The following is a 25,051-nucleotide window of genomic DNA, read 5'->3' on the forward strand; positions in this document are numbered from 1 at the left end:
TCTGCCTGAGTCCCTCCTCAGAACCTCTGGAGTGGGGCCTGGCCTCAGTATCTTTGTTTTGCTTTGCTTTGTCAGTACTGGGGACTGAACTCAGGACTTTGAGCTTGCTGGGTAAGTGGTCAAACATTTGAGCTATGCCCCCAGCCCTGTTTGCTTTAGTTATTCTTTAGATAGAGTCTCAAGCTTTTGCCTGGGCTGGCCTCAGTCCATGATCTTACTACCTCTGCTTCCTAAGGAGCTGGGACAGCAGGCATTTGCCACCATGCCTGGTTTGTTTTTGAACTAGGTAGGGTCTTGATAACTTTTGCCTGGGCTGACCTCAAACTTCCATCCTTCTGTCTCCCTCTCCTGAAGAGCTGGGATTACAGATGTGAGCCACCATGGCTGGTCTGCCTTAGTAGCTTTTGAAGTTCCTTTTGGGGACTCAAGTATGCAGCCAGGTTGGGGACCATGGCCATGGTTCATCCCCAACTTCCCTGCCATGGCTGGGTCTGGCCCAGAAGTTCCCTGGGCTCAGATGTAGTCACTGCTGTTTTGTAGTTAACTCCCCAGGAACCTTGGGAGAGACGGGCGTAAGCAGGACTCTGGGGAGGCAGGCGGCTCTGACAGAAAGCAAACAGCTTAAAGGGTGGCAGGCTGTATTTTATTCATCGTTATTTTAAACACCCTTCAAAGCCCTCTCTCCAAGTGCAAGTGTTGTTTAAGAAGCCTTGCAGGCTCACCTGCATGCTCTAACCCCCTCCTGAGAGAACAGCAGCATGGAAAATGAGTTGTGAAGCAAGGGACAGCTTCTTTAGGGAGGAGGAGAAGTGGCCTAGGGCCAGGTTAGTACAGAAAGCTCATGGCTTCTCCTCAATGCACAGTGAGGCTGGCTTTGCTCCACGCATTGAGTGATGTCACACTCCCATGTGCACAAGTGGACAGAGGTGCTCCAGAGGCAAGAGTCCAGGCTCCAAGTCCGTGCTGCTAGCCCATTGGGGGTCAGAAATGGCTCCAACGGGTCCTTCCCTCTTCCCACCCAACAGGAGGCACCTTCAGAGTCACTGTAAGGTTATACAAAAACCCCTGCGTGCAAAAGGCCCAGAGACTCTTCTGGACTCAAAACCCTAAGCTGGCTGTCTGGTTTGGCTTCCCAGACAGTGATGTAGAATTGTGCTTTTTGTTTTCTAAGAGTGTAAAAAGTTACAGTAAGACAGACCTGTATGGCCCACAGCTTCCCTGGCCTCTGCCTCAGTGGGCTGCTATCCGCCTTAGCCTCCCAGAAGCTTTTCCTCTGGCCCCTCAGCTCAGAGCCTGCAGGAAGAAGGGCCTGTCTGAGGGAGGGAGGGGCTCCCAGGTCAAGTGAGCAGCTATTTTCCAGGGGTGGGCTTGGGTTTGGATGCTGGCTTCTGTGTAGATAAAACACAACACATGCACATTATACATAAAACTCCCCCAAGGCAGAGAGGGGTCTTCCAGGCCCAGGTAGATCTCTAGTGAATTAAACATGAGAAATCTTTCTCTTTAGAGTGGCCCATGAGAGGGCTTTTCCTTGGGGAAAATGGCTAGTAGCTCTTGGTAAGGCTGCTGTGTGTGTGTGTGTGTGTGTGTGTGTGTGTGTGTGCGCGCGCGCACGCGCGCACAAGTGCATGATACCAGGCAAATGCCCAGGACCATCTGATACTGTACACAGGCTGAGGGCCTGAGATTGCCTGACTGCACCTCAGAGGGCTTAGGAGAGGACCACTTGGGTTTCTTTTTTTTTTGATGGTGGTAATGAGGTTTTAACTCAGGGTCTTGCTAGGCAGATACTCTACCACTTAAGCCACACCTGAGCCAGGACTCCCAGGGTAGCGCTTATTGTACCTTAGAGGACTGGTGTTTCTCTGGGAAGCTGTGAGAAGGAAGGGAGTTCCCCTTCTCTGCCCCCTCAAACCGTGCTTATGAAGAAGCTTGCTCAAACTGCCCCTATCACTTCTTTCCAAAGCCAAAGCATGGAAAAGGAAGTGAAAACTGCTAAAACTACAGAATAGGCAACTTAAGATAGACTCTAGGAAGCACTGGAGACAGAGAAGACTACCAAGGAATATTTAGAGTTTCTTTTCTCTAGAGGCAGGACCTGGTCCCTCCCATGAGACAAGATTCTGTATAATGCCATGCATTGGTAGGTGGGGTGACTGGGATGCCTCATTAGACCTGTGTAGCCAAGGTGACTCCTTGGCTGGAATTTACCCTCCTGTCCTGTTGCCAGGGCTCCCTTCCTATATGCAGGCTGCTATTTTGCAAGCAGACTAAGTCCTCATGGTCCAGATGCTCTACCATGGGGATCTCCACTCCCCCCTGCATGGCTCAGATCTTTAAGCTATTTCCCGTTGCCTAGGTGACATCTCTAATTGGATGCCTTTTAATGGTTCCTTCTTTTAATGGGATAAACCCGGTGCTTTATTTCCAGGTCCTGTCAGAGGCTCTGTACATGTCACTCTAAGCATACAGTCCCTTTGTGACCACAGCCATTGTTCAGATGGGGGTTTACAGAGCTGGCCTGACTGAAGGTCACAGTGGATCCAGGAAGCCAGGGCTAGGAAGAGCCTACCGCTTTAGGATTTAGTAACACTGACCTGTGTCCTGGGCAGTCCTGCCTCTCTGGCTTTGATTCACATTAGGGCCTGGTTTAAAAATCAGTCCCAACCCAGATTGGAAATGACCTAAAGACTCACTACGTTCTTGCCCATTTTTTCCCTTTCTGCCATAAACTGGAAGAGGAAAGAAAGAGGACTGCGACATCCACTGACTCTTCATGCAGTGTGTGAGTGAGCACACGCACATGTGGGTGTATGTGCATAAGTCTGTATGTGTACATGAGTTTGTGTACATATGTGCATGTGTATATGAACTTGTGTGCATAAATTTCTATGTGGATGTATGTGTTCATGCATGTGTGCATGAGTGTGTATGTGTTCATATGCATGAGTTTGTGTGTGCTTGTGTCCTCCAGGCATACTCCTTTGCCAGCAAGGGGTGTCACACTGTTGCTGGAGCTGGTGCTTTTCTAAGACTTCTGATCGCACCGTGTGCCTATAAACTCTGCCATTTTCCTCAGGGTGGCCTTCCTCCTTGTTAAGGACCGACATGATGCAGAGGGCAAGTCTGGGAGAATCTGTCTCCACTTGAGGGTTACACAGAGCATGACTTTAATCCTAAAATTACTTCCATTTACAGTTCCATCGGCTCCCTTCCTCCATCCTCACTGCATTAGAGGAGAGCCCAGTATTGAGAATCTGATTCCACTGTTCCTCACTGCCAAACACCTGAAGAGTACTGGAGACAGATGCCCTGACATTTGAAGGATGGCTGCTTTGGGTTCCTGGTGCTGCATGCCTGGGTCCCCAAGGACTGTGGGGGCCTGTGCTGTGTACCCTCAAGCTCTATAAAAAGAGGAAAGGATAAACTGATCAACAGTAGTTAAGAAAAAACCCACCCAAATCTTGTCTGAGAAAAGTCTCTGACTCTTCTTCTTGATTAATAAGGAAACGTATTCTTGTGTGCCCACAAGGGTGTGCATGAAAGGAGGGCTGGGGGATTCAAGATGTGCCGGGGCACCTTGGAGCTCAGTGCTGAACCAGAACAGGGTCTTCCCTGTAGGCCGCCCCAAGCTTCCTGCCATTAGAAATAGCTGCCCTGTGTGCTGTGTGCTAAGTGGGCTGATTCCAGGCTGAGAAAGGCCAGCTAAGCCCCTCACCATTTGCAATTTCCCAATCTGGGGGAGATGCCACAGTCCGCAAGTTGGTGCTATGTTTCATCTCATTGCATAATACTACACCATTCTCTGTGTGTAGTGGCTGTTCTATATATACACACAGGGAGGCAGCATATGGCTTTCCCCACCCCCCCCTGTCAAAACTGTGACTATATCACTTCTGACGACCAGAAGGAAGCTGCTAGGCTGGGCCAGGATTCTAAATGCTGAGGAGGTATTTCGGAGCCATGAAAAGCTGCACCATATGCTTTGGGGTTGCCAGCTGCTTATGTGCATGGGGAAGGGCTTAGTGCCAGTCTGCAAAGCCCAGGAATGGCACTCTCCTTGCTGCGCTATGCACCGGGTGTGTGTGTGGGGGGGGGGTCTGGGGTGCCACTTTTTCTGTCCCTGGAGGAGGATCTGCTGTGGGCCACAGTTCTCCAAGAGGGAACTCACCAGGAACATAGGCTCCCCCAAATCCTGCCCTTGATAACATCAGGCCTGGCCAAATAGTATTTCTTTAAAAAAAATTTTTTTTTTGGTTTCATTTTATTGGATAAAGATTAAGAAAACGCCAGCTCTTGAGAGAAGTGAAGCCAACACGCCCGGCAGCCGGCAGCCTGGTGAGGGTCCGCGGCGCAAGGGCGGGCGGGCGGTCTACCTGGAGGCGCTGGTCTCCGCCAGCCGGTTGTTCATGATGCCCAGTGCGCCCACGCCGCCCGAGAAGCCGTTCTGGCGCGTGTTGACGCACACGCTGCGCGGGTAGCCATTGGCCGTCTCGGACAGCTGCTTCTGCAGCAGTGCCAGCGACACTTTGTTGGAGGCCGTGAGGTCGCGCATGGAGATGAGCTCGCCCGACAGGCGGCGGCCCTCGGCGTCGCTGTCGCGGGCCGCGGGGTCGGCGCCGAGCGCGGCCAGGCGGCGACGCAGCCTGGAGCCCGGGGTGATGGCGTTGCGCCGGGCCAGGGGCGCGCCGGGCGCCGGGCAGCAGCGCGCGCAGCAGCGGCAGCTCAGCTTGCGCAGCATCCAGTTGAGCACCTGCTTGATGAGGATGGAGATGACGTTGAAGAGCGAGTAGATGCAGCACACGCCGAGCAGGATGAAGAGGAAGTTGCCCAGGCGGTAGAGCCCCTGGTTCCGGTAGGCGGCTTGCTGGCTGCTCACCAGGTCCCCGAAGCCGATGGTGCTGAAGGTGACAAAGCAGAAGTAGAGCGAGTCCACATAGTCCCAGCCCTCCACGCTGGTGTACATGGCCGAGGCGCAGCACGACAGCAGCACGGCGAACAGGCCCAGGATGAGCAGCACGTGGTACACCGAGGGCTTCCAGCCTGCCAGGCTGTCGGCCTCCGAGAGCGCCGAGCCGCGGCGGAAGGTGGCGGGCAGCAGGCCGCTGCGGCGCAGCTGGCGTTCCCGGCACGCGCGCATGATGAAGGCCAGCAGCGAGATGATGCGCTCCAGGAAGAGGTTGAAGAACAGGATGGTCCCTGCACAGCCGAACAGTCCGTAGGCGATGAGGAAGGCCTTCCCCCCTACTGTCGCAGGGGTGGTCATGCCAAAACCTGGGGAGATACAACGAGGGTCAGCCAGGGCAGGTGGTCCCTACGCCTCCTTCCTGCCCTCCCTCCTTCCTCCCTCCCTCCCTCCGTATAGAGGTGTGAACTCAGGACCTCGTACTTGCTAGGCAGGTGCTCTACCACTTGAGCCACTCCGCCCTCCCTTCTTTTTGGATGTTGGGTATTTGAGATAGGGTCTCACTTTCATTTTGCCAAGGCTGGCCTTGAATTGGGATCCTCCTGATCTCTGCCTCCAGAGTAGGTAGGATTACAGGCGTGAGCCACTGGCACCCAGTAAACCCTCATAATTCTTAATCTTCCCACTTGTTCAAAGTGCCAGCTTCCGAAGACTTTATCAGCTGATTTCTGCTGAGGCCTTGCTGCTGACCAGTGAGCTCTCCCATGCTATTCAGGACAGCTCTGCCCTCTAGCCTGAGCTCCCTGCTTTCTGTGGTCTTCTTGTGGACCCACAGTTGTCTGACTCCAGTTAGGGGAGGAGGCTTAACCTCTGGATAGAAGATTCACTTGCTGCTTAGAAGTCTGTGCTGAAAGTGGTCTGTCTGAGTAGCACTATGGCACATTTCACATCTCTGGCTGCAAAACTTTGGAGGTGCCCTACTTAATTCATGCCCAATGGTAGGAGAGCAGTCTATACACTGCCAATGGGGTAGGGCCAGTCCTGGGAAAGGGGTAGAGAACTTTCTCCTATTTGGATTTTTTGGCAGTACTGGGATTTGAACTCAGGGCCTCAGACTTGCTAGGCAGGCACTCTTACACTTGATCCACTCCACCAGCCCTTTTTTGTGTTGGGTATTTTTGAGATAGGGTTTTGCAAACTATTTGCCCAGGTTGGCTTCTGTATGTGATCTTCCTGATCTCTGCTTCCTGAGTAGCTTGGATTACAGGTGTGAGCCACTGATGCCTAGCTCCATTTGGCTTACTGTTTCCCTACGCAGACCAGAGAAAATATTTCTTGTAATATTCTCAGAGTAAAATCCTTAAACCTGTATGCTAATCATTTTCTAGATTTCCTGGAGGAAATGCCCAACTACTTGAACATGGTGTAACAACTCAAGTTCAGGGAAAACCCTACGATTTTAACCATTTTGAGAAAGATGGGTTATGTCTCTACATTTAGAACCAATTAACAAACAAACTAGTGGTCTACCCAGGAACTTGATAGCAGGATTTTGCTATACTTTAAAGCCAAACTTAAGTTCTTGAGTTCATAAAGTCAACTTTGAGTGGGGTGTGGTGGCTCATATCTGTAATCCTAGCTATGCAGGAGGCAGAGATCTAGAGAATAGAGAGGTTCAAGACCAGCCTGGGCAAAAAATTCATGAGAGCTCAATTCAGCCAATAAAATCTGGATGTGGTGGCACACACCTGTCATCCTAGCTATGCTGGAAGCATAAATGGGATCGCATTCCAGGCCAGCTTTGGTATAAATATGAGACTGTTTGAACACTACATAGAGCAAAAAGGGCTTGGGGGTGTGGCTCAACTGCTAGCGCACCTGCCTGGCAAGTAGAAGACCTTGAGTTCAAACTCCAGTACCACACACACACATGGATGCATGTGCGCACGCACGCACACACACAGACAAAGCTATCAGCTCTGAAGTTACACGGCTATATGGAGAGTGGGAGTGTATGTGTGTATGCTTGATCTTAGCCAAAAGACCAAGGAGTAATGCATGTGTGTTTATAAAAAGTCCTAGATTGATAATCCAAATGCCCAGCAACATATCTAAATCATGATGTACTCATTACACAGGAATACTATACAGGAAAAAGCATAAACCACTTCCAACATGGATGAATCTCACAAAAAAGAATGCTAAACAAAAGCTGTACACAAAAGAATACATTCTGTATTATTCCATTAATATAAAATCCAAAATGAGGCAAAACCAAGCTGTGGCTTTTTTTTTTTTTTTAAGGGATGCACACTTGGTCAAATTGCAAGGAAAAGTGGGAAAGTGATTTGATAAAAGTCAGAGTTGGGGCTTCCTCTGGGTGTTGACAGGGGCTGAATTGGAAGGGACTAGGGGGCCGTTGACTGTTCTGTTGACCTGGGTGGTGGTCACCCATGTCAAAAATTTGTTAAATTGTTAAATTGTGTTTTAGGAGTTTTCACGATAAGAAAACCTAAAATTTCTAGACTATTTGACTCTCAGGGACCTTAATACCCATCTACCCATCATTGCCGAGGGGGTGGGACCTGCGGTTTATTTTGGGACAGACTACCTCCATTTGTCCTGGCTTCAAGCCTGGAGCTTAGTCCAGTGTACACAGCACTGCTTCCACTCATTCAGGAAGACAAAACCCCTCATAGATCACTTTGTTAAACTCCTAAAGAAATGGGAAATCTTAAGCTTGGAAAATTAATGTTTTGTTTAGTTAAGAGAATGTTGAATTGGATTTTCCTACTCGTTCAAATTTTTGGCTAACATCTCAAAACAGAACAATTTGTGGTACCTAACTTCCCATTCTAAAGAGAATTCCAGACACAACATGTAGACTTACTAAATCTGCAAAATGGGTCTGACAAGTAGCAACAGCCCCTCTCCGCCAGGCTCTATGAAAGGCTCAAAATTGTCCAGGGGTTGGTGGAAGATGGGCGTGATGTGGGAGAGGTATGGTTGTGGGGAGTGCTCAGGCAACACAGGGTGGTGGTGAGGGGTAACCCAGAGAACCTGGGGCTGCATGCTGGGAGGTGCAGACCCTCACACGTGTCAGAGTAGAATGAGGGGAGAACTCCAGAAGAACCAGAGTGAGTCTCCCAGAGTCAGAAGCTGTGCTGGTGAGTTGTCTGGGTGGGGCTGATGGAGGCCACCCATGTGACCATGGGAGGAAGAGAGCAGCAGTGATGCAAGCAGTCTGTACCCCTAGGGTGCTATGCTTTAGATCTTTTTCTTTCTTACTTTGGAATGGGGTCTCATTATATTGCTCAGGCTGGCCTCAAACTCCTGAACTCAAGCCATCCTCTTGCCTCAGCCTCCCTAGTAGCTGGGACTACAGGTATGTACCACTACACTTGATATGTAGTTTGGATTTTAAATATCCCTGAAAGGTCCATGTGTTGAAGGTATGGTCACCAAGGTGGTGCTATTAGAAGGTGGTGAAACCTTTGAGGGGTGGGGCCCTGGTGGGAGATTCTTAGTCACTGGGGCAAGTGCCCTTAAAAAGGGACTGGGAGGCCCTGGCCCCCTCCTTATTCTCTTTTGCTCCTTGGCCATAGGTGAGCATTTGTTTGTTGGTTGGATGGTGCTAGAAATTGAACCCTAGGTCTTGCACATGCTAGGCATGTGTTCCACCCCTGGGTAGCATCCCCAGTCCCTAGCTGACTGGTTTTGCTTCACCATGTGCTTCCACCATGATGTGTGACCTCACTATAGGCCCAAAGCAATGGAACAAAAGATTGGACTGCAGCCTCCACAGCTGTGGAGGAAATAACCTTTTTCACTTTATAAGTTTATGGGGAGCGGATGGTGAGAAGCCTATGAGAACCTGACGTAAGCACAGCTACACCCAATAATCTGTAGGCTGAGTTGGCATGGCCCCAGCCACAGAAAGGGGTGAGGGCAAAAGGCAACAGCTGCTTTTCCTAAGATGTTTATGTTCAGAAAGTAGTGATCGCAGGTTCCTCCTGTTCCCGATAACTACAATGTCTGTTGCTCCACCTCCTTGTCTGCTACTGTATATAATAAACTCGCTGGAGGTGGAGGAGGCTGTTGTGTGTCTCCATCAGAGCACCCAACCCACCTGACCCCAGCTTTCTGCATGTTTGTCTTCTGTCTTTTGTCCTTTCTTAGTGTCCCGTTACTCCCAGTTAGGTTTCTAGGACGAGCTCGAAGGTTGCAAGATAAGTTGATTATCTCAAGTGTTTTGTTATAGTGACAGAAAGCTGAGTAACACATAGGGCTTGCAGCCTCAAGATGCATGAAAGTGACAGGGTCAACTGGACACTGGAAGGACGAGGTCTTCAGAGACTTAAGAGGGCCACACTCTCGAAAAGGGACTCTGTCTCAAAACAACAAAAAACAAACAAAAGGAAGTACCAGCTTTGAGATTGAGACTCATTTTCAGATGTTAAATCCAACCTTCAAATTCGTGTGTGTGTGTGTGTGTGTGTGTGTGTGTGTGTGTGTGTGTGTGTTGAGACAGGGTCTCACTCTGTGACCCAGACTTGCCTTGAACTACGTAGCCCTGCCTATCCTTGAACTCGCTATCCTTCTGCCTTAGTCTCTGAGTGCTGGGATTGTAGGTGTGCACCACAATGCCTGGCAAAACTGGTGCTTTCTTTTTTCTTTTTCAGTACTGGAGATTGAACCAAGGGCCTTGTGTTTGCTAGGCAGGTACTGACCCATGGCCCCAGCTCCAAACTAGTGCTTAAAAAAAAATATTTGGAAACCAAGGCATCTCTGCAAGATATTGTTAAGAGATGCAAAAGGAAGTTCTTTCAGACAACAGATGAAGACAAAGCTGTTTCCTGTGTTGGCCCAGTTAATAAACCTGTTCCACCTAGATTTGTTCTGTGCTGGGGTGAAGGCCACCACTTAACAGTGCCAGCCTCATGCCACATATGTGCCAGCCTCACACGTGTCAGCGTGTGTCTACCGCACAGTTGTGGAAACTGTGGGTTACAGGCTGAAGCAGTTGCCAGGCCCCACAGCTGGGAAATGAAGCTGAGACTGAAACCCAGGTCTGCTGGCAGATAAGGTCCATGCTGCCCACCTCACTGGACCATCCTCTGAGAGCACCACAGAGGATGCTGCTCTTACACAACCACATTGCAGCCCTCCAGGGCTAGCCATTTAGGTAGGACTTGACCCAAGGCTTGGGGACATAGGTGGAATGTGATGCAGAGGGGACTGATGCCTAGTTGACCACAGGCAGGGTACTTATCTGTCCCTCAAGATCTGCTCTACCTATTTACTTCCAGGTGGCCAAGCCATCTCCTCCACCCTCCAGAGCCATCTTCAGAATTTTTCTGGTACTGGAGATTGAACCCAGGGCCTCACACATTCTAAGCAAGCAATCTACTACTTGAGCTAAGCCCCTAGCCCTTTTGTTTGTATTTGGTTTTTGAGACAGGGTCTCACTAACTTTGCCCAGGCTGGCTTCATACTTGTGCCTCTGGAGTAGCTGGGATTATAGGTGTGTACCACTATGCCTGACCACATCTTTAGTTTCTAAACTCCTCTGTGTATGGATTCCTGGATTCTGCTTAAGGATCTCCTTTGGCCTTTGGGTTTAGGTTAAAGCCCTTCACCTTGAAAACTGAACCTAGAATAAGACCTGCTTCCCCACCCACCACTCACCCCCCCACAGGAGGTGGTCTTATCCTAGAGCCCCAGCAAGGTGACCAGCACCTGATATGTAGCTATTTACACCAGCCTCCCCCATTCATTCCTTCAGCAACATTTCCTGAGGACTCAGGTGGCAGCCTAGCCAGTGGACAGCTAGACAGGGTCATTCCTGTCCTCAAAGAGAAGCTGAGCTGCCTTTGTGGAGGCCCCTTGTAGTGTTTCTTTGGGGTTTTCTATGGTCTGCACCCCCTTTGCTACCAGCAGACACACCCCTGAGAGCACAGTTCTGACCCCAGAGTCTGTCCTGGGGTCTTCTTGTGGCCCTGGCTCAAACTGCATCCAGCCCAACCACTTGGTCAGGTGGTGACTGCAGGCCCCAAATGATGCTGGATTCTCTGCCCAGAATGCAGGGTACAGGCAGGTCTGCAGGTTCTCTGATAGCACAGAGGACAGCCAATGCAAGTGTCCCTCTTCCTGCCCTGTTCCGGAAGTCAAGCTCCCTGGGCCCTCTTTTCCTCCCTTATTTTCCTACAGGCCACAGTCAAGCTCAGCTCAGAAAGATAGGGGGCTGCAGACTGTCCATTCTCCTCCATCCACACAACGGGCTTCTAGCTCTGGGGGATGCTGAAGCCCTGGGTCAGGTCTATGCCAGGTACTACTGCCTAGTTATTGCTTTCCAGAGTTGGGGAGCAGTCCCCTAAGCTCTGGCAATTTATGGGGATCCAGGCTGACTCTAGAGGGCCTTGAAGCTCCAGCCAGAAAAAAGGCAAACCCTGAGAATATTCTACCCCCGCCCCACAGTCACACCCTGCAAAGGCGTAATCTGTCCCCAGGTTCACACCAAGCCTGCTGTTTTGTTTATGCCACAATTGATCTGCCATCCCAGTTTGCAGAGAGCAGACACTTGGGGGCTTTATTGTGCTGCTCTGACAAAAGCTGTGAAGCTTGTTCCCACAGCCTGTCTGGTGCCGCCTTCGCAAATGAGGCCCTGGTGACAGGGCCTTCAAGAGTTCAGCGCAAAAAGCCTGAGAGTGAGACAGGGAGGCTAATGCTGATCCACGACATGCACCCCTGGGTGGCAGCCTCTGCTGGACACACAACACATTCTTCCCACCCAGTCCCCACTACCACCCCCAACAACGCAGGCAAGGAAGCTGGTCAGGGAGGAGAACGTCTCACAGCCGGAGTTTATAAGAGGCTGAGCCGCCCTAAAGCCTGTGCCCTTTCCACTGTGCCAGACAGATGGGAGGCTTTGGCTCATTACCTTCAGGGACCTTTTCCTGCTGGGTGCTGCACTGTCAGCTCTGAGGGGGACAAATATAATTTATAGTCCAATCTCGGATTCTTTTGAGAGTAAAAGTGACAGTACTAACAATTAGTCCAGGTCAGCATGTATAAACCAGGGCTGTTCCAAGAAACTGGACTGTGTGATTAAAATGCAGATTCCAGGGCAGATTCCACTCCAGAGGGTTTATTTAGAGGGACAGGAAATGGAACCGGGAGTCCATGTTTTAACAAAGATCTTCCCACCATGAATGTGTGTAAATGAACTAAAGTCATTAAGATGCAATGCTAATAAGGCATCTCAGATGACCCTCGTGGTTGGGATCTGTCCAGCTGCAAATATTCGATTTCAATTTCCATTGACCTACTGGTGGACATTTGCTATCTCCTTAACAATCATTCCCCAGCCCTGCACTGAGCAGCAGCCAGACAGCTTGTCTGAACTGACCCAACACCTGGAATGCAATGAGTCTAGGCCAATCAGGATAATCCAGTCCTTTTTCATGATTGGCTCAAGGATGGGAAAGCCTAAGCCAATCAGTGCAAGGCATGTCCAGGAATTGGCATGTGACTCCATTCAAGCCAATGAGATGACAGCTTTTTTGAGCATTTCTGGGTTAAAAGCTTGGATACTAAGAAGCAAGAGGTAGTCCCAGGGGTGGTTGGCAGCCATCAGGAGCCAGGAAATTGGGCTCTGGGATGAAGTTGACACTACAGAAGGTTGAGGGTGAGAAAGGAGATCTTGATGACCCTAAACGCCTTGTCTAATCAAAGTAGCCACACTGCCTACTTTATCTCTGGACTTCCCTTGCACTAGCCTGTGGATCGCCTTTCCTGGGTAAGTCTTCTGTGAGGGACTCCCAAACACACTCCAGGGGACCAATGGCTAAGCAGCCCAGTGTCCAGGAAATAGTACCAGGCTTGAACTCCGGTTTGCGTTCTTTCGTGGCTGCTATTGGTCAAGCGATTGAAACAAGTCACTAACACTAACTTCTCTGAGCTTCGATTTCTTCATCTGTGAAATGTAAACCTTTCACTATAACTGTCTTTATAAAATTTAACACACTGTGCCAAAGTGTGTTCTCAGGCTAGGGGTGTGGCTCAAGTGGTAGAGCACTTGCCTAGCAAGCACAAGGCCCTGAGTTCAAACCCCAGTATCACAAAAAAACCAAAGTGTGTTCTCAGGATGACAGAATAGATGTAATTGGGGGGGGGCAGTTCTTATGATTACAAAAGAAGGAAAGGAAGGAAGAAAGAAAAAGAAAAAGAAATAAAAAATATGAGTTAGGTGCTGGTGGCTTGCATTTGTACTCCTAGCTACTTGGGAGGCAGAGATCAGGAGGATTGCAGTTCGAGGACAGCTTGGGCAAATAGTTTGTGAGACCCTATCTCAAAAATACCCAACACATAAAAGGACTGAGTTGTGGCTCAAGGTGTAGGCCCTGAGTTCAAACCCAAGTACTGCAAAAAAAAGAAAGAAATTTTAGGTAGATAAGAAATAAGTATGTTCCCCAAATTGCATGGGGCATACTTACATTAAAAATGATTTTTTATCTGAACTTCCAGTTTGCTAAACCTGGCTACTCTACCTGTGACCCAACTTGTCTCTTGCCACACCCCTCCAGGAATCCTTTCTCAGAATCAGAGTCAGGACAAAGGGCTTGCTTTAATAGTCAAGAATCCCGAGGTTCACATATAGCTGAGCCTTTGCCCAAGGCCAGCCAACTGCCTGACTTTCCAGTGCCCCTGCTCCAGACAGGGAACAGTAGGAGATGTGGGTTGTTAGGGGGCTACTGTCAGGCTGCCCTGTGGCTGGGACAGAGACCTGAATCTCTGGGAGAGGAAGGGGGACTCCTGACCATGAATCATGGAGGAGGACTGTCACTTGTGAAGGCATTGGGTCAGACACTTCCCTGGGCCATGAACCTAAGCCTTACACCTGAGGGTTGTACATATCAGCCTGCTCCATGTCACTCCCCTGGTTGGACAACTAACTGAGCTGGATGAACCTGAACCTTTTGGGAGACCAGTGCTGAAAGAAGGGATGGGATGAGTCAGGAAAGCACTGACAGGGTGATGGAACCATAGAGGGTTAAGAACTGCTGCCATCTATTGAGCCCTCACTCATTCCAGGCACTGAGCCAGGTCCTCCAGGAATATCAATTCACTTAATCCTTGCAACAGGCCCAACTGTGTTTCATTGATTTAAATCACAGCTTTCCCCCTCACAGTTGAGCACCTCCAATCATGATGCACCTTACAATCAATGGTCTGACGTAGTTCATTTGGCAGCATTTGTAATGCCTCATGGTATATACAATGTTCTTAGATTTCATGAACTGCAGTGGGAACTATCATCCCCACTGGTGACATTCATAAACTGTCAGTTTAGCAGACAAAGATGTTGAGGTTAAATAACTTGCCCCAAATCATGGAGCAAGAAAGTGGCAGAACCTGTATTTGTAGCTAGAGGAAGGAGCTTGCGATGTGACAAGGGCAAACATACAAGGGTTTGAAAGGCAGAGAAGGGCTTGCCTTTGGTTAGGGCAACAGTTCTCAACTCAGGCAGACAATACAATCACCTGGGGACATAAGACAGTCCCATTCCCCCCATCCCCAGGTGCATGGTGACCAGTTTAGGAAACGTCAGGCTGAGGTTGTCCTGGGGAAGTGACTGGGAAAGAGGTGTGGAGGATGTGTTGATGCTTAGTCCTGAAGACAGGTGGGGTTTCAAACATGGGGGAACAGAGGCCTAGGTTTGAGAGAGGCCTTGCCTGCTGGGAGTGCAGTGCCCAGAGCCAGGGTTGTATGTGGGGCTCAGCCTGCTGGTGCCTGCCTGTAGTTGTGTTCACTTCCCGTGGCTGATGGAGCCAGTAGTCTGTGGGAGAAGTTTCTGTCTACCTTGCACTCAGCTTTGTGGGAATGAGCACTGCGTGGGACCCTGGGAGCTTCTCCAGTAATCTGCCCTGCTCTGAAAAATTCTGGAAACCTCATGCTCAAAAGAAAAGTTCAGTTTCCTCAGGCTTGGACAGGGCCAGTACCACCTCTCTGGGTGAGCTGAGGGCACAGTGAGGGGTAGGGGCTGTGCCCATAGGTTCAGTGCCTCCACCTGCTAATGGGGCTTCTCCCTCTAAAACACCCAGTGCCAGTGCCTACCTCCAATGGACTTAATCGTGAGGACTAAATGAGGATGGATGTGGATCTCAGAGGCTTCCCACAGTGCCTAAGACATGGCCAGTAGCCCCAAATCACCAGACTTAGTTGGAAACACCATAGGCAAAGCATGGCCCTTTTACCACAGCCAAAGTGCTGAGTCCAATCAATCACCACACTCCTGAGGAATTTCAGCATTAGAAAAAGACCCTGTATAGACACTCAAGCCTGGCTCTGCCACTAACTCCTCTTTTCACCTCACTGGGCCTCAGTTTCTTCACCACTGGGCTCACTGCCAGCTCTGGCCTCTGTGCTATGTAGGAGGCCCAGCTAGAGAGAAGCACTATCTTTTCTGATCTCAAAATTGAGCATGTGTATGTGATATTTAAAAATGGGACAGTTGGTAGAAAAGCTGACATCTTGTATTTGTGGATGCTTATGGATTTGTCCATTTGCAGAACTAGATGGTCAGCAGCCCAAGGGCAGAAGTGTTTGGCTTCCCTCCTTCCACCATGTGAGTGTGGGGAGCAAAGACTGGAGCATCCATCTCACCCTGGATGCTCAATGAGTCAGGATAAAGAGGCACAAGTCAGCAAAACACCCTAGAAGGTGCTCCCTCTCCTGTTCTCCTGCCTGCCTTTGGCTTGCTTTTGGGATGATTTTCTTTTTCATGACGGTAGGCTGGGGGGAGAGGAACTAGGAAAACAGGGCAGAACCCAGTGGTGAAGACCAGTGTCTTTTATTTCTTTCTTGGTGCTGGAGATGTAACCCAGGGCCTTTTGTATGCTAAGCAGAGTTACCCTTCCCCACCCCCCACCCCCCACCCCCCAGACCAGTACTACTTTTTTGTTTTTTTGTTTTTGGTGGGACTAGGGTTTAAACTTAGGGCTTCACACTTGCAAAGCAGACCCTCTAGCCCTTGAGCTACACCTCCAGTGCATTTTGTTCTGGTTATTTTGGAAACGGGAGGGGTGGGAGGACTCTCGAACTATTTGCCCTGGTTGGCCTTAAACCACAATCTTCCCTATCTCATCCTTCCAAGTATCTAGTTTACAGGCATAAGCCACAGGTGCCCACCAGGCGGGTGCTTCTTAACAGAAGAAAGGTTTTGATAAACCATGAGTAAAGGTAAGTGCCTCTGTGAAGTCTCCACGCCTTGGCACAGATTTCCTGCCAGTGCTACTGACTTCCTCCCCCACTCTGTGCTTTATCTCTGGAGTTAAGCGCTTTTCTCCTCACCAGAAATCATTCAGCAAAATGAGTTATTAAAAGCTGGTTAACTACTCCTGCCTCCGGGTAGCTGCTGCTTAACAACCTCTCCTGGGGAGCAGCTGACAAGCAGACCCGGTAGAGCTGGCGGGAAGATGACTCATTTACATAGAGCCTGACTCCATCCTGCCCCCCAGATCTGTCCCTGTGTCTCTGATGACTAATTCTCTTCTGGGATGAGATCACTGCCCCTCCTGCCCCCCACAAAAAGAGCAGGGCCTGATTTTGGAGACTGAATCCAAAACCAGACGCAGCCTTGGATGGGACAAAGGCCTTGGCCAACAAGAACCAGGCATTAGAGGCAGTGAGATGCGGAAGTTCCAGTGTGCCCTCCCTCCCAGCCCGCCCCTTGCTTTTCCCACCTGAGGGTGCCCACAGGGCTGTGGTGGAGCAGCCAGTGCTGCCTCTCAGAGGAAGGCAGACCAGCTGCAGGGAGAAGGTGGGTCCACTAGCCTCTGATCAGAGCATCCATGCAATGTCAGTGTTCAGTCCCATTTTACCTTGAATCCTCCCTCATAGAGGAGCAGGGCTATAAGGACACTTATTGAGATTCTAGAGAGCAAAGAATCCTATTCTCAGTTCAACTCCTCTCAGTCAGCTGTCTTTTCATGTACCTGGAGCCGTGCTCCCTCCTTGCCAGCCATGCCAGTTACAGACCACATTCGAGGATCTCTGTAGCCAAGCTGATGGGGATACGTAGGGAGATAGCTAGATACCAAGCCCTTACGGATGACTTGCTAATGCATGCAGGCTAGTCCTCCAGGGTCTGGCTCTTTCTAAGTTGTCCCCATATTTGGCCTCCCCTGTCACCCCCCCATAGGTCCTCCCACAGAAGGCAGTTCCAGAGGACAAGAAGGCATGATGCTGTAATGCTGGAGCAGGGAGTACTCAGGAAGGTTCAGGAAAACTCCAGGTCTGCCCTGTGAGCCACTGACCTGCCTTACCCAGGGGCCTCTGTTAGGGCTTGGTGGGGGTCAGCAGAGCTGGATGAGGCAGGGCTGGTTCTAACCAAATATTCTGCTTTTTAGCTGCCCTCGCTGGGGAGGCTGATGGCTGGTACACAGGAAGTAAGGGGCAGGGGAGGGGGGACTGGATTTGCAGAGCCCCTACTCCAGGCCAGGCCCTCACTGGTACTGTCAGAGTTGTAGTCCCCAGAACAGGAATCATCACACAGGTGAGGAAACCGGGATGAGTGAAGGAAATGAAAGAACAAGGCCAGAATGCAGAGCCCAGACTCCACACCACAGCTCTTTCTATCCCTCCCGCGCCACACTCGGCCTCCAGTCAGAGAATGCAATGGTGATTTTGCTCTGAAACATTGTGCCCAGTTGTACCATGCAGGGGGACTTACTTGCTATGGTCTGAACACCTGCCCTGGGTCTGTGGCAGGAGTTTGTACTATCTCCTGTATGACAGAAGGGGCTGGGGGCTGAGGTTCAGAGATATGAACCACCTTGTCCAAGGTTACAGAAAATAACACCATCAGGAGTGCAATTCAGGTCTGCCCAAAGATCCTTCCACCTTATTGCTCTGCCCTTTTGCTCCTCCCCATAAGCACAGAGATGGCCTGTGATCCAGACTCTCTGGTGTTCTGGTGTCTCCTTTTGGTTCATTCTGAGCATCTCACATGTCCATCTCATTGGAAGTGCAGCCTTCCTAGTGTCACCCTCCTTCTCAAGTTGTCTGAACTGCCTGGACCCACCTTCCCCAGTCAGGAATGACTGACTCCCTTTCCCTTCATCTGTGTGAATCCAATTAGTCACCTGGCAGCACTTTTAGCTCATCGGGTATTTAGTCATGCACTGCCTGTGACCAGCTCTGTCCTGTTTACTATTGTTCCAGAGCATTATTTAAGACTTTGTTTTTCTACAGTGCCTTGCCAGTGAGCACGAGGCCCATGTTCTAAATTTCCCGTCACCCTCTATCATACAGGGAATAGCTGTGAAGTTCCTACCAGAAAGGCTCTTAGTCTCCATCACCGCAGATGCTGTTCCAGAATCATGGCTTCCATCTTGGTTTGAGTGTCATTCATTTATGGTTTTGAAGCCTCTCTTAGCCTTTTGGTTAAGATTAAGTATGCTATATTTCTGAGATATGGAGCCAGGGAAAGAAAACTGTGCTGTATATAATATTGTCCGTGTTCTTCAGCCAACAACCACCGGGAATACCCCTGCAGCTGAACAAAATTGGGTTTATGAGCTCATTGTAACAAAAGCTTGTTGTACACTGTGGGGAGTTGTGGAGCTTCTGTGAGATAGGACATCAGAAGGGACTAATTCTGGAATTTGGGATTGAGTTAGAGGACTTGGGGGAAGGGCTTGAGGGAGGAGTCTTTGCCCTGGATTAGATGCTGCCAGGGAGTGGGAATGAGTCTATGACGTGGGCACCTTAACAATTCCTTGCTGGAAGGTGTGAACAGCAGAGCGTGGCCAGCTGCTTGTATTAACCAGATGGGGGGTGTTGGGTCATTTTTGTGGTTTGGGTGATGTTCTTGTGTTGGTCTGTGTTTGAACTTCAGTGATGGGGTGAGTGGTCTTGTTTTCAGCTCCCCCCCACCATAGTCATAAAGCAGCCTTGTCTCGGTGCAGGAGTTCTGCGTTGCTATGTCCTCCCAGCAGAACAGTCCAGCCCCTCTGTGGGCAAGCACCTGGCTAGCCCCTGGCTCTCAGGAGCTGCCTGTGTCCTTTTCCAAATGGTTCTGCCCTCAGCATCCTAGGACAGCATCCTATGCTGTTCATCATTTTTGTAAAAGAAATTCTTTTCCAGTTGCCCGATTTATTTGGCAATGTATGTGCAGGTGTGTAAGTACACACACTTATTTTGTTCCATATATGTGAAGCATATCTCTAGGTGGTGGAAATATAATTCTTATTTTAAGTTCCTTCTCTGTACTTTTATAAATATATTCTGGGGGGACAAATGAAATAGTTCCTACTTTTAAAGTCAACAAGGCACTCCAAATAAGTACTGTTACTTTTTTTAAGTTTTAAGTTATAAGTAAAAATGAGTAAGATAAGGTCCCTAACCTGAGAACAAACAATGAGCATAATATCCTATGAAAATGACAGCAAGGGAGCTGCCAGGGGGTGCCAGAAAGCAAGAGAAGCCAAGAGGGCTTCCCAGAGGAGATTGTACTAGAGCCCACCTTAGCCAAGCAGGCAGAGGCAGTGGTCTCAGGGTCTGGGAGGTCTGTGTTGGGGCAAGGATTCAGGGGTCCTGAATAGGATAAGCCTTCCTTTGGGGCACATATGCTATGAGAAGGAAGGCCTGCAGGGAACCCCAGCCTTGAAATGCAGAAGCCTATGAAGGAGGCTTCATTCATTTAACAAATCCTGAGGGCCTACTGTGTGCCAGGACTCTGTGCTGGGCCTTGGGGTTGGTTCATCAGTGATCCAAACAAAGTTCCCTGCTCTCATGAAGCCTGCCTTGTCGTGTACAAGATAGATAATAAACTACAAATAATATACAAGTAGTTATGTGGTGTGATAGAAAGTGCTAGAGAAAAACAGAAAATAAAAAAAAAACAGAGCAGGTGAAGTGGAGTGGGGAGTCTCAAGGGGTGGGAGGAGGCAGGTGGTACAAACTCAGGGCAGGCCTTATTAAGGATGTGATCAAGCACCAGAAGAGGTGACATCTGGATAAAAGTATTCCAGGCCAGTCAACAGTGGAGCAAAGGCCCTGAGGAGAAAGCAAGGTGGAGATGGAAGAGGGGAAAAGGAAGAAAGCAGTAAAGACGAGTCAACAAATCCCTCTGCTCCCACAGCAGAGCTCAGGTGACACAGATACCACCAAAAATGAGAAAACCTGACACTCTCAGTGACTTTACCATGAAGGACAAACAGATAAACCAATGGTTTTACAAAAAAGTGAAAAAAATATAATAATATTCAAGTAGATACCAAGTGACAGTAGAGATGCTGAATGTATTTGATAACTGTTCTTTTTCTGTAAATATCAGCAAAATTGCATGCAATTCTAGAAGGAAATTGGATTATAACAACAGCCATCAACATTTTTAATAGTTCTGGACAATGTGGAGCAAATTTTTATGGCTTATCTAATTTGGTTATCATTATAACCCAGTAAAAACAATGTCATCATTGTCCTCATTTGGCAGGCGAGGAAACTGAATCCATAGAAATATCATGGCTTACAGGACATCTAACTTCCTCAAGTTCTAGCCAGCATTTGTCTCCCCTTTCTCAACCTCTTTCACTCCCTCTTTCTCTCTCTCTCTCTCCTCTCTCCCTCCCTCCCTCTCTTCCCTTCCCTCTCTCTCTTTCTCAGTGATTTGAACTCAGGGCCTTTGGCTGGGCAGGTGCTGTACCACTTCAGCCACCCCCCAGCCCTTCAGCCTCCTCGCTCAATCAGAGATCTTTCAATTATGACATGGGAATGATTGCAGAGAATATCCATTTGTATTTTGTAGTATTTAGATGCTCTTAAAGTTTACCTGTTAAAATTTTCACATGGTAGTTAGAAAAAGGAAGTGTGTCTCAGCTGCTGTGGTGAGGACAGACTTGGGGACTGGAGCGAGGAGTCCAGCTCTAAGGCTACTGGTATAAAAAGGGGTGTAGGGGGAATGACCTAGACCAGCACAGGAGCCAGGAGGGGATAAGGAAGGGAACCAAAGTGAGGCCACAAAGCAGGAGAAAGAATAAACTCGCCAAACTAGAGGAGGTAGGCAGTTCAAGAAACAGGGGTATGGGTCCACCCAGCCCCTCCTATTTACTGGGACCTTCAGCAAGCTACTTGCCATGCCTCAGTTTCCTTGTCTGTCAGATGGAGAGAGTGCAACCTCACAGGGTGATCATGGGATGGCACAGAGTGAACACTCCAACAGCTACATCAGCCCATTACTGAGGTCAGGCACCTTGCAAAGTGCAGAACAGAGAGCAGCAGGCCATAGTGGCCGAGTTCTGTCTTACCTACCGAAGATACAAATGATGGAAGACACCATGTCAACCCCCTCGCTCACCTCTGTGCTCACCTGTTACTGGGTTTCCTAACACTATGCATAGCCTGTTGTGTGCCAGCCATGGAGGTGAAGTTGCCGTGCCAAGGGGCCTGGCATGTAGCCTGGGATGAATGAGGGCACAGCTCACCCCTCAGGGCCTCCATGAGGGCTTAGTGACTGTAAGCAGTAAGTCAACTCTGATGGGAACTCCGAATGCCACCTCTGTATTCATATGCGTAACCAGAAAATAGCTCTCCATGGAAATGTCCTCTATGATGTTAATTAATGTTACTTTTTCTGCCTTCATGAAGGGATACTAGTGACATCCCTCTCAAGACCTTTTCTGTCTTCTGCAAAACCAAGGAAAAACCATCATTGCCCACGTCCCTTATTTAAAGATGCATGAGCTTCCTCGCTCTTAGAATTCAGTCTCCAAAGTGTTGGATCCTAGGGCACGCACGGTTCACTTGCTTCCTTTTAGCTCACTGTTGCCTGGTTTGACCCTCCCAATGGGATGCTCAGAGCCAACACCACAATGGATGATTGCTGTCATGCTGTGTCCCAGACCTGACCCATTGCTCACCTGTCTTCACATATTTCTTAGCTTCCTTCACCCCTCCCTTCCTCCTCCCCTTGTCCTCTTCCTCTGGTCCACAGAGCTGTCAAATGCAGGCGTTGTGCTAGGACTTGGCCCTGCCCTCTTAGAGCTTGTGGGTCAGCGCATTCTAGCTCTCTCACATAAATGTGTTTGAATCCTTTGTGGAAACAAACTGGCTTTTGGTCATACAATGATACAGGATAGCAATTTCCAAAAATCACCAAATCACAGTAGTCCCACCAAACAGATGGGATGGATACCTTTCTCTAGGGTAGTCTTTAAATTCAGACCAACTCTCTTCATCTAGGAAGGTTCTGCTGTTTCCATCTGAATGCAGAAGGTGGTGTCTGGGCCCCTGTTGAAGGCTGTATTGTGTACCCCAAAATTTACCTGTTGAGATCCCAATACTCCAAATGTCACTGTACTGGTAGAGAGCTGCTTTAATTGGTAACTAAGGAGCTGGGTGTGGTGGCACATACCTATAATCCCAGTACTTGGGATGTGGAGACAGGACTGTGAGTTTCAGGCCAACCTGGTTTAGATAGTATAAGACCCTGTTTAAAAAACCAAAATAATAATAATAAAAAGAGGTAACTAAGGTAAATGAAGTCATTAAGGGAGGCCCTAATCCAGTCTGACTGGTATCCTTGTGGCAAGAGTTGATGAGAACAGACACACACGGAGGGACAATCAGGTGAAGACACACAGAGGAAATGGCTATCTATAAACCAAGGAGCAAGACTTGAGATGAGACCAACCCCACAGTCCCCTGGCCTCAGCTTCTAGCCTCTGGGACAGTGAGGAAGTAGGCATCTGTTGGCTAAGCCTCTGGGTCTGTGATACTCCCTTGCCTGACTGCCAAAGTCCAGTATGGCTGTACCCTGGCTCCCTGTTTCCTGCAGCAGCAGAGGCAGCAGGGAGGCCAGGATGCAAAGCTTCATTCCTGAGCCCTGATCAGAAGGCTGTGTTTATATTTATCCTGCTAACTGCAGGGAACTGTTTATTCCCAGAGAAATAGCCTCTCCTGAGAGATGGGGCAGCCAAGGAGCCAGCTGCTTCCGTCAGGCCTGCTGGGCTCCCCCAGGTTCTTGTGCCACCTTCCCCCAGTCTTTCTCTGATGCTGTCTCCTCATCCCCACCTTGAGCTCAGGGCCCAGGGCCACAGTCCAGTCTTCCTCAAGATGTGTGGGTAGCTGGAGTTAGCTGCCCACTGTGCACAGCCCAAGGACTGATCTCTCACAGTTAGGATAATGCTTGGTACTTAACAGATACTCAATAAACAGAATAACAAGGGGTTTTGCTTTTAAAAAATTAGGCTAATAGCCTGCTAAACTGTAAAATGCCTCTGGTTCCCACCCTTCCTTCTTGTTCTCTTCCTGAGAACTCTGTGGGCAACATCTTCTGCGTGGTTTCCTGTAGCCTTGGGCTTGTTCTGGGGTCTTGCAGCCAGGCTGGACTTCCAGGAGCCTATGAGGGTTTCAGCTAGCCTCTGGCCACACTGCCTAGATTTTGTCTTATCTGAGAAATCACTGCTGCACCATGACCCTTAAGGTTCAGTAGGGATGGTATGAAGGGAGAGGATCAATGCTGAGGGCACCTGGCTGCTCTGGCCTTCAAGGGCTCAGGAAGCCAATATGTGCCAGAGTGAAAAGAAGAGACATGCCAATGCTTCCAGGGTTCCCACCCACAGGCTAGTGTGGGTGAATGAACACACAGGTCAGTCCACATAGTGACATGAATGTGCTGGTTTCTGTGGTACTGGGGTGTGAACTTAGGGCCGGGTACTTGCTAGACAAGTCTACTACTTGAGCCATGGCCAGTCCTTTTGCTTTTTGAGATAGGGTCTTATTAACTTTTGCTCTGGCTGGCCTCAAACCATGATCCTCCTGTGTCAGTCTCCTAAGAAGGTGGGATTACAAGCACGTACCACCATACGCAGCCCCTAATGTGTTCCTTATAAAGGAATTATTTGAGGCTGGAGCTTTATTTAAACAGATGTGTCCACGTAACTGTCAAAAAAAGAACTGTCAGGCCCCTCTAAGGCAGACCTTAACACCAACAGCAACAACCACCACTACAGGGGCTGGCAGAGCAGCTCAAGTGGTAGAGCACAGGCTTAGCAAGCATGAGGCCCTGAGTTCAAACCTCAGTGCCACCAGAAAAAAAAATAACACCACTACAAGTGCAGGTGATGCCTACCTTTTTTTTTTTCAGTTCCGGTCACTATACTGTGACACTTTCCTCACTAAGTACATGTGACATTTTATGATTGTAAAGATTATTTTCATACATGGTTTATTTTCCTTTCTCACAATCACCTAGTGGGTGGGTGCTGTTACCTTCAGTTTTCAGATGCACAGTTAGAGGTTCAGAAAGACATGGTCTCAGGTCACTTAGTGAGTGGGACAGGTGGAATCAGCCACTGTGGCTGCCTCCTTTCAGGTCTCTGACAACTCGGTCTGAGGCTCTCAGAACAGAAATCTGTGGGCAACTCAGCTGGGCCATGAGGGGCTTCAGCTCTGAGGCTGGACATCCCAAAAGGTAATAGGGTGCTTTTTGACTCTTTAAGAGAAAGGTTCTTTCTCCCAAGAAGCCAGAATGCCAGTCACTGCTCCTGGGGATGGGGACTCCTCAGACATGGTGCTGAGGCTCCAGACCCTGCTCCCCCTCAGCTCTTGGTGGCAGTGAAAGGCCAGTGACATCTTAGGAGCACACCCTCACTCTCAACTGTCTTTCTTTCTTGAGGTGACTGGCCTCACCTCAGGAGAGTGCTGTACAGGTGGACCCCCTCTGACCTGAGACACACAGACACATAAGTTCTCCCTCTCCAGCTGGCCTGTGTCCTGCCCATCCTCCACAATATACAGGTGTCCGGGGACAAAGCTATGCCAAAGAAATTCTCCTCACATCAGACCCAGGGACTGTCTTTGCCTGGGTCACTTTCTTTTGCAAAGCTGCCTCCTCAGCAAGGCTTTGTCCAGGGGCGCCCAGCCCCCCTGCTTCTCAGCTACAGGAACTCCGAACTGCAGGGGTTGCCTACTGGGAACAGCAGCTGGGGAAGCCTTTCTCGCTCAGCCTTCTCACCCTAGCCCTAGTGATGGCCCACCATTGTTCCCAGTGCTCTCATTACAACACATGGGTCCTGCGTACTTTCCTGTCTGAGTAACTCGCAGACTACAAAAGCTATAATTTCCTGGGCTTTGTTTTAA

At 49.4% G+C, this 25,051-nt stretch overlaps 1 protein-coding gene across 1 annotated transcript in view; it reads right to left on the minus strand.

The window, feature by feature from the left end:
• Positions 1-316: 316 nt before the first annotated feature.
• Kcnk12 (potassium two pore domain channel subfamily K member 12) overlaps positions 317-25,051 on the minus strand; it is a 48,206-nt gene continuing 23,471 nt past the window's right edge. Inside the window, exon 2 of the mRNA XM_020171708.2 lies at positions 317-5,274. Within this exon, the coding sequence (XP_020027297.1) occupies positions 4,373-5,274 (902 nt within the window). The 3' untranslated portion in view covers positions 317-4,372. The remainder of the gene's footprint in view (positions 5,275-25,051) is intronic.

This window comes from Castor canadensis, chromosome 12, assembly GCF_047511655.1.
Source record: "Castor canadensis chromosome 12, mCasCan1.hap1v2, whole genome shotgun sequence".
Taxonomy (NCBI): domain Eukaryota; kingdom Metazoa; phylum Chordata; class Mammalia; order Rodentia; family Castoridae; genus Castor; species Castor canadensis.